General features: G+C 43.1%; 1 protein-coding gene across 3 annotated transcripts in view; it reads right to left on the reverse strand.

Moving 5' to 3' along the window:
- LOC137375940 (pterin-4-alpha-carbinolamine dehydratase 2-like) overlaps positions 1-9723 on the reverse strand; it is a 51573-nt gene extending 41850 nt beyond the window's left edge. The window contains exons 1-2 of one of the 3 annotated variants that reach the window (XM_068043694.1): positions 9689-9723; positions 9312-9507 (exon numbers count right to left, since the gene is read on the reverse strand). In XM_068043694.1, coding sequence (XP_067899795.1) covers positions 9312-9413 — 102 coding nt within the window. In that variant the 5' untranslated portion in view covers positions 9414-9507; positions 9689-9723. Of the gene's footprint in view, positions 1-9070; positions 9156-9311; positions 9508-9612 lie in introns of those variants that run through there. The other 2 variants (XM_068043693.1, XM_068043695.1) reach the window with 2 other exon arrangements.
- Between the last annotated feature and the right edge of the window lie 487 nt (positions 9724-10210).

Below are 10210 nucleotides of genomic sequence, written 5' to 3' on the forward strand. Positions count from 1 at the left end.
CACGAGTTTCACTTCATAGTTTTAAATTCATACGTTTCTTTAATCCGTTCAGCTCCCAATACGGTATTACATACAGCAGCTACACCATTTCTCTGCTCCACAGTCCATTTCTGTCATCTGACTTGATACCTTGAAGGCATCCACCTACAGTTGCCATTATGTGATATCACATCATGTAGCTACATTCCTCAGAAGTTTGTCACGGCCAACATCTGCTACCATCAGCATCCCTCTTAATTTGCACTGTGTTACAAAGGTGAAATTTGAGTGCGAGATTGGTGTGGGCATGTGGCTTCTGTGGATCTAGCAAATTAGCAGATTTTGCCAGATTGGGTGGCCGGAATTTCACACCCACCACCTTCCCCACCCCACAACAGGAGCAGGGTGGTGACAGGAGGGGGTCGTAAGATTGAGTGGGAGGTGGGGGGGGGGGTGGCATTCCGGGCGCCTTCCCACCCCTGCTGCAATTTTACTAGGGGTGGCGGCGGCAAGAAACGGCCTGCCCGCCCAAGGCCAATCAAGGCCTTTAAGTGGCCAATCGACTGTCACCCTGTGCCCCACGGAGAGCCGCCCCAACTGCCCCACTGAAATAAGATCCCCATCCCCCACAACCGAGCTCCCCCCACACCACCTTCCCTCGCCAGGGACCGGCCAATTGACCCCGGCGAGGCCCCAAAAATTCTCTCTTTTCTGCGGCTGGCTTCCCTCTTGCTCTTCTGGCTGGGTGCAGTCCCAGCACTGGCCACCGCGCCCAGTGGTGCAGCTGGGACTAAGAGCTGCCGGCCTGCTGATTGGCTGGCAGCTCTTGAAGGCGGGACTTCCTGCCTCAGAGGTGGAGATCCCGCCCAAGTCCAATTAAGGGCCTGGGGAGCATAAATCTTGGCGTGGCTCACCAGGCCCAGTGGCGGCGGGTTTGCCCCGACTTTTTGGCCGGTAGGCAGGGCCTCCCGCCCAACGTAAAATTCTGATTGGTGTTTTTGCACTGCTGCTGTTCTTCTCAGCAGTGCTGTTTCAGCTCAGAACGCCACAATTAAAAAATGATCACCAGTGAATTAAACCATCATGGATGTTAAAGTATTATGGCTACTGATAAATGCAAAAATAGCCTAACGATGAAAAGGAACATCATCTTCATGAGACAGCGTTGTCATGCTAGGCCCCCACCTGCCAAGAATGAGGCACATTAATTTTGTCATGAGCATTGATTTTAAACTGTTACTGGAGTGAAGAAAGGACTTGTTAAACAGATCAGCTGTGGCTGGAAAAGACATTTGCAGATTAACAGACGGTGCTTGGAAGGACAAAGGACCATTCCCTGACACATTTAACCAATAATGCACCATGATCACCAGGTATTGTGTGTAAGAGGAGCATTCCAGAGACTTCTAAGGTGATATAATCCAAGACGTGGTCAAACCAGTTAGTCACATGACTAACCTGCTTGGCAACCTGGGTTTTTCTGAATTGTACTAACAGTTTGAACTCAGAGTGTCAGTTTGCTCCTGAACTGAGAACACCTCTCTCCTGTATGCTCCCATCGCTTTCTCACAAGCCTCTGAATCCCCACTGAAGACACATGAAACCCAAGAGAGAAAAGTCCCCGACAGCGAACAAGGTTTAAAAAGAATACTGGGCCCCAATGAAAAGCAAAAACTACCTACAATCAAGGACTCTACAGTGAGCTCAAAGAACCATAACAAAAACTCTTCAAATATTGCCTCAAACTTTTCCACTTTATTTTTCTTCTGCTCTTTTCTGTCTCTATTTGCATGTGTGTATCGCAAATGCATGCTAGCATGGGCACGTCATATATCTGTAGGTATCAAGCGAATTAGAGTTTAAGTTTAATAAATTTCAATCTTTCTTTTTTAAACCTAAGAAAACTTGTTTGTGCTGGTTTCTTTGCCTTATAGTTGGAAAGTGGTGAACAAGGATTCACCAAGGGGGAGCTAAAAACAGTGTGTTTAAAATTAAACCCTCTTACAGTAAGACCAGGTGAAGGCTGAGAGGGTCCCCTAGATACCTTTCTCACCTGGTGGTAACAGTGTTTACAAGTGAAATGCGTCAGAAATGCTCCATCCATCAATACTGGCGACCAAACTCTGGAAGTGGTTCAAGAGTTCACCTACCTAGGCTCAACTATCACCAGTAACCTGTCTCTAGATGCAGAAATCAACAAGCGCATGGGAAAGGCTTCCACTGCTATGTCCAGACTGGCCAAGAGTGTGGGAAAATGGCGCACTGACACGGAACACAAAAGTCCGAGTGTATCAAGCCTGTGTCCTCAGTACCTTGCTCTATGGCAGCGAGGCCTGGACAACGTATGTCAGCCAAGAGCGACGTCTCAATTCATTCCATCTTCGCTGCCTCCAGAGAATACTTGGCATCAGGTGGCAGGACCGTATCTCCAACACAGAAGTCCTCGAGGCAACCAACATCCCCAGCTTATACACACTACTGAGTCAGCAGCGCTTGAGATGGCTTGGCCATGTGAGCCACATGGAAGATGGCAGGATCCCCAAGGACACATTGTACAGCGAGCTTGCCACTGGTATCAGACCCACCGGCCGTCCATGTCTCCGCTTTAAAGACGTCTGCAAACGCGACATGAAGTCCTGTAACACTGATCACAAGTCGTGGGAGTCAGTTGCCAGCGTTCGCCAGAGCTGGCGGGCAGCCATAAAGGCGGGGCTAAAGTGTGGCGAGTCGAAGAGACTTAGCAGTTGGCAGGAAAAAAGACAGAAGCGCAAGGGGAGAGCCAACTGTGTAACAGCCCCGACAAACAAATTTTTCTGCAGTACCTGTGGAAGAACCTGTCACTCTAGAATTGGCCTTTATAGCCACTCCAGGCGCTGCTCCACACACCACTGACCACCTCCAGGCGCTTACCCATTGTCTCTCGAGATAAGGAGGCCAAAGAAGAGTTGGAAAGTGGTGAACAAGGATTCACCAAGGGGGAGCTAAAAACAGTGTGTTTAAAATTAAACCCTCTTACAGTAAGACCAGGTGAAGGCTGAGAGGGTCCCCTAGATACCTTTCTCACCTGGTGGTAACAGTGTTTACAAGTGAACAAAAAGTTTTCTAAAGACAAAAACAAAAAAATACACACTGAAAAGAATCACGATCCCATAAAGTTTACTATCCATGATTCTTCTCGTTCGAAAACTAAGCTTGACAAACGCTTAGTTCCGATGAAAGGTCACAGACCTGAAATGTTAACTTTGCTTCTCTCTCCACAGATGCTGCCAGACCTGCTGAGTAATTCCAGCACTTTTTAGATTAGATTAGAGATACAGCACTGAAACAGGCCCTTCGGCCCACCGAGTCTGTGCCGAACATCAACCACCCATTTATACTAATCCTACACTAATCCCCTATTCTTACCAAACATCCCCACCTGTCCCTATATTTCCCTACCACCTACCTATACTAGTGACAATTTATAATGGCCAATTTACCTATCAACCTGCAAGTCTTTTGGCTTGTGGGAGGAAACCGGAGCACCCGAAGAAAACCCACGCAGACACAGGGAGAACTTGCAAACTCCACACAGGCAGTACCCGGAATCGAACCCGGGTCCCTGGAGCTGTGAGGCTGCAGTGCTAACCACTGCGCCACTGTGCCGCCCACTTTTGGTTTTTATTTCCAACAAACGCTTCACCTGAATTCAGTACTCCTGAAACACAACAGGTTCGGCCTCTACTAATGGCTCAGGTGGATAAATGCAGCGTGGAACAATGCAGGCCAGGAAAGACTCAGGTTTTAGTTCTGGTATGTCCCACACAGGTGCTGCCCATCAATCTTTCATGGAGAATTCCTTTAATTTACATACTATATGTACATGGCAATGTTCATTATTCAGATATAGATGTTCATCTGACTATGTTTCATAGAAACAAAGAAAAATACTACAAAACTGGCAGTGTTCAACCTTACAAGTTCTTAGCTGCCTCACAGTAGTCGTGGGCCCAAACCATTTCCTTAAAAAAAAATGTCTCCAACTCCAAGTAAATTTCGGGGGAGAAAAGTGGCAACTCTATTTTGGATTTGTTTAAAAACAAAGTGTGTTGTGAATCAGTAGAGAAACGGGGAGCAAAAGGAGAACAGGCTGCAAACCTTCAAACAGTGATCACAGCAGTAAGCCAGTTAACATTAGCCTCTCTGAAAAATTTGTTTCTGCTTCACTGATGAACTGGCGAAAGCCTATTGTATCAAAAGGTATGTTATACTTAGTGGGTTAGCTAAACTTCAATTTTGGCTAGTGTATTTTCTAATTATGACTAAACATCAAAAGTTATAAATTCACCCCATCTCAAAGTCTATTCTAAAATGTACTCAAAATTTGTGCTGTAGCATTTTTAATTTAAAAATGTACAAAATTGTACATGATGTGCTAAGTACCATCATAATGCAATTATCAGCTGAAGTAAATGCTTAAAAGATCATGAAGGTATTGTTCTCTTAGTCCCAATAAACGATGCACAAAATATTCAGCTATTTAGAGTAAAAGTCTGCTAATGTGAGATATGCAACAGCAACCCTCCCTACAAATTCTTGGCTGCGATCAGATCACTGTTCTAAAGTACCACAAATGAGATAATTTAATGAGTTGAGTGACAAAAATAAGCCTGCTTAAACCACAGTCAGCCCTCTGTGACATTTTAGTTATCCTCTTTTTCTGCCAATTTTTCCTTCCCCACTGAAAGCTGTTAACTACTTCCTGAGTACAGTTCAACAGATGCTAGCCACCATCTTGCAACATACCCCAAAGCCCATTCTTCCTTTGAGCATAAACAAGGACTGGCGGCCTATACGGTTGCATAGGACAGCACCTGCAAGCCTAACCTAATTTCACCCATCCTTAATACTCATACACTTCCAGCAGAGGATGCTGGATAGCAATCAGTACAAAGAAGTCTAGCTAGTTTTCCATTACCTAGCCCAGAGGTGCAGATATCATTACAGACTGGGAATCAAACCTGGTTTCGTTCTGGCCTTGCAAAAGCAAAATACTGTAAATGTTGGAAATCTGAAATAAAAACAAATGTGGAAATACTCAGGTCTGGCAGTAACTGTGGAGAGAGAAACAGAGTTAAAGTTTCAGGTCTGTGACCTTTCATCAGAACTAGGAAAGGTTAGAAATGTCATAGGTTTTGAGCAAGTGAAAGGAGGGAGAGTGGGAAGAACAACAAAAGGGAAGGTTTGTGATAGGGTGGAGGGCAGGAGAGATTAAATGACAGAAATGTCATGGTGCAAGGTCAAAGGGAGTGGTAACGGAGTAAAGAAACAATAGGTGTGTCTAGAGGAGGCACAAATAGCAGGATAGCTGCCATCAAACACAAAGTAAAGGAAATAAAAGAGAAACGAGAGGGGTAAAAAGCAAAAGAAACAGAAATGAAAATAGGGCACAGGTTATGACCTAAAATTGTTGAACTCAAATGTTGAGTTCAGAAGGCTGTAAAATGCCTAATACAAAGGTGTGTTGCTGTTCTGAGCTTGCGCTGAACTTCATTGGAACACTGTAGCAGGCCAAGGACAGAAAGGTCAGAGTAGGTCATTCTGGTCTTTGTGGCTTTGCTGTTCATCACCTTGATCAGCTGAGGCACTGAAAGAGCCCTCACTTTTCAGTCACTTTAAAATATTTAAAATGCTTTTGTTTTGTTCTAATGATACAGGATGGAGTGGTCTGTTAGCTCAGTTGGATAGATGGCTACTGTATGGTGCAGACAATGCCATCAGCATGGGTTCAATTCCCATACTGACTGAAGTAGTTCTTGCGGCCTGCCTCCTCGCCTTGTCCATAGTGATATCATGGCTTGAGCCATGATTAGCAACCCTCAGAAAACACGGATGGTACATACACAGAGAGAGATACACAAATGCAACAAAAGTAAAGCATTTGTGTCTATGAAGTGTTTATTGGATTTTTTCTTCCTGGTCATGGCACAAATAAGGTTAAAATTGGTTACTGCTACCTATTTCTGCAGGCTTTTGCGAATATACCTCAAATATGTCAACTTAGATAACCAGACGGTGAAGCATACAATTGGATCTTGGTCTTTATACACTTACAAGCTATAACTTAGAGACACATATTCCATATTGTGCACCTGCAAACAACAGCAGTTTCAGCCTGCTCCTATACACATGAGCACGGGTAAGTCCCCAATTATGCCCATGATGTGAATACAATAAAATACCCAATTATTCTATAATTAACACAATAGAGGCCGATATGCCATGATATTCCTATCACTGACCTTGGACAGGGACTCATCTTGGATAATTCAAAGTGCTTGGAAATGATCAATATGCAAAGCTATTCCATTCAACTGTGGGTTTGTTTATCACCCGTATCTGCATGTCCAAATGCTAATTTGAATCTTACAAACGTCTGACCATCTAAATTATGAGACACACTGTTTCAATGTTCTTTGGTCTGGGATATCCGCAAAGGAATTTCAAGCTACATTTTTGGGTGTACAACCCAAAAAAAAACTGTCTCGTGCCATCAGGGGTACATAGTAAAATCGGTAGATTCTGTAGCACTGGATGCCAATTAAGAAGGAATAACTGTATTTCAAGAGTCCATTTCATATTGCAGGTCAGTCAAAGAAACAGGTCTTAATCATTTCAACAAATAGACAGTTTTGTACAGACTACTGTTCATTTACCCGTTTAGTAAATTTGTCTAGTGGTTTATAGCAAGAAACACTTAAAGTGCATATTCAGGTATCTCTATTTGCCTAATAACTAGGTAAATGAAGTAAAGCCACAGTTTGACTTGTAGGGAATGCAAGGTCCACTTACAGGATTGACTAGTGATACTGAACCCAAGGAAACATTTAGCATTAAAAACCCCAAAACATTACCCAAGGTATATTTAAACGATACAAAATTCTGCATTATCACTGAAAATTCAAAGCTAACTTCAAACCTAAATGTAGGACAATATTTCACATTAACATTTCTATATATGACAAATCTAATCATATGCTAACTACAATCTTGCACTCTCTTGTGAAACAAAGCAATCTGCTGCATTCAGACATTACAGTGGCAAAGTACTGGACTCCCACACTGAAGTCTCAACCAATTTCAAGTAATAGCAACATTCAGGCTTACTCCAGTGAATGAATTAAGAGTTCCGGATAAGAAGGGGAAACCTGACTAGGGATGCAAGAGGAAGGAAGGCAGTGGAGTCAAACAGCCCTTTTGTATTATCCAATTTCATCTTCTGGAAAGATAAACAACACGCAAATCAGCCACGACTATGTTCTTGGGATCCCTGTTGCTGCACTGCTAATCAAGGAGAGTGGTGCACAAGGCAAGGCATAGGATTGAATTACAAAAATATAATTATATTACAAAGGTCTAAAAATTACTTGTTGAATTTTATATTTATAAAGTATTTTCATTTTTGAATCAATTGAAATAAATATGGCTGCAATGCTACCATAGCAGTAGACAAATCTTGATTATTGTATAATTCATATCCTGTGAAAAATAGAATATTTAATGAGGAATTCTATAAATTGAAAAGTATTAAACAAGCTTTGCAATATCTCATACATTTCAAAAACACTAAATACATTGTGAAATATTATTAAACTTTACTGACTCTTAGTGAGGTTTGCTGGGAAGTAGCTGTTCCACCCACCCTGCCCAAACTGCAAATGAGGCAATTCCTGCTGGAGGGCAGTTATTCAGATAGCAGCAGCCCTCTACTTCATCATGCTCAAATACAATTTGCATTTATATAGCACCTTTCTGTTGAACACTGTCCTAAAGTACTAAAGAGAGATGCCAACAAAGGAAATATTAGGAATGATTAAAGGTTTGATCAATGATGTGGGTTTTAAGGATCATCTTAAAAGGACGCAGATTTAGTATGGGAATTCCAGGGCATGGGGTCCCATCAGCTATAAGCACACCTACCAGTAGTGGAGCAAAGAGAGCGGAAGATGCACAAGAGGTCAGAATCAGAAAAGTTTGTTTAGGGAGGGGTAGGGCTGGAGGAGATTAGAGACAGGGAGGGGATGAGAACTTTAAATGCAAGGTGTCAGGGGGCCAGGAACCGAGTCAGCAAGAATGCAGTGATGGTTGAGCGGACGTGGTGCAGGATAGAAGCGGAACAGCAGTTTTGGATGAGTTGAAGGTTACAGAGGGAGAAGAATGGGACAAAAGCATGGATGAGGGTTTCAGCAGTGGATCAGCCAAGGCAGAGGTGCAAGCAGGTGAAATTACAGGAATGGAAGTAGATGTCTTAATGTAATAATATGGGGTCAGAAGCTCAGCTTGGGTCAAATAGGAAACCAAAGCTGCAAAAAAATCTTGAATCACCGTGCAGCAGGATGGAATCATTGGCAAGGGCACAATGTTTGTGCCGGGGCCAAAGATGATTTTCGTCTTCCCAATGTTTAGCTGTAGGAAATTGCAGCTCACCCACATGTGGATGCGAGACAAGCAGTCCAATAAGACAGTAGCTGTGGATGAGTTAGGACAGGAAGCAAAGAGGTAGCACTAGGCATCATCTAGATCAGCCAGGGTGATCCTATGTCTGCAGATGATGTTACATGAGGAAGAAAGGGCCAAGGACAGATTCTTGGGGGACTCCAGAACTAAGGATGCAGCAACAGGAAGAGGAACAACTAATTAAAATGATTTGCCTACAATCAGATAGGCAAGAGTGGAACAACTGGATGGCAGAAGAGGTGCCTTGAAGAAGGATGATGTGGAGCATAGTCACTGTTTAATATATCCACAGGCTAGTTAATTACAGAGAGCATCGCAGCCAAGGTCGATCAGCACTCTGACACCTTAACATGTGTTGCACTTTCCATCCGGCGTCCCTGCAAAGTAATAAAGAATGGGAACCCTGGACGAGTTGTCCCTTCTTTTGACTCAAGTTGCTGAAACCATTTGTAGCAGTCCCTGCCATTGCTTGGCCCGATAAGCTAACATGGCACAGACTGGATTGCAAAACGTTTTAACATTTGGCCATGGAACCATTACCCTTTATGCCTGTTGATTGAAACCGACAGCCGCCAAATGAATGCAAACTGGCTACCTGCAGCCCGAAAAAAAGTTAGAGAAATGCCAAAGTTGCAAAGAAAAATATAATTCACAGAAAATGCTGTTATATTGCATTTTCACTTGAACCAAGGTCCGCAGGGGCGTTTCCTTCCAAAGACTATCCCCTACAGACTGTGTGTATGAGGCACTTCCTCTAATGCACTATCTACCAGGAAGTGCTGCCCTCCATTCCCGTGTATACAACACTGAACACTCTGCGTCAGTTCGGTACCTACCATTTTTGAAGACAGTCTAAGAGAAGCAACATTGGAGTGCACGGAGAGGAGAGTACGTAGTGCTCCGGGCCCCGCCGTACGGCTGAACATTAACCAGCTCATCGCTCTCCTAATAACCCACGGCCTATAAATCACTCCTATCACTTTCTACCTCCACAGAGCAAAGTCCTCAGACACGGGTGGAAGCTTCAATTCCCTTTTCAAAAACACAAAATAAAACCAATCGTTAGTTACCAATTGCATATAATAAAAGTAGATGCGTTTTTAAAAAAAAATTGGCTTATTTTGAAGGACGATATACCGTATCTTCGTCCCTCTAGAGGGAGTAAGTTGTACAATATGTTCATTGGATTACACCAGTGTGCTTGAATAATTACCATAGGATCCCACCTCTAAATAACAGACAGGATAGAGAACCTCTGGCGCCTTTCGACACACCAAGAGTAGCATGGGTAATCGGGTCAGGTTATAAATGAACACAAAATATGTGCATATATAATATACAAATTTTAAATAGCTTGTATTATGGGTTATACAAATTCAGATTTAGCAGTTAAATAGGATAGCAATTAAGGCATATTATTCCATTGAGGGCACATAATAACAGCAACTTAACATGCCTTCACCTCATATTCACATATTAATTTTCCAAGCAGGCAGACATTGAACAGTGGGCAAGAACAGAGACCACCTGGTTGACATCAGCAAATTTGGCACAGATCAGTATCCAAATCTGCAGCCTTTAACCACTAAGATGATCACTTACTGTAAACTGTTCAAACTTTTATTTTCTAAATATTGTATTATTCCGCCACAATAGAAGAATGAGGATGTGGAGAGGATGTTTCCTATTGTGGGTGAATCCAGAACTAGGGGGCACTGTTGTAAAATTAGGGGTC

The sequence above is a fragment of the Heterodontus francisci genome, chromosome 12 (assembly GCF_036365525.1).
Source record: "Heterodontus francisci isolate sHetFra1 chromosome 12, sHetFra1.hap1, whole genome shotgun sequence".
In the NCBI taxonomy this organism is placed as follows: Eukaryota; Metazoa; Chordata; class Chondrichthyes; order Heterodontiformes; family Heterodontidae; genus Heterodontus; species Heterodontus francisci.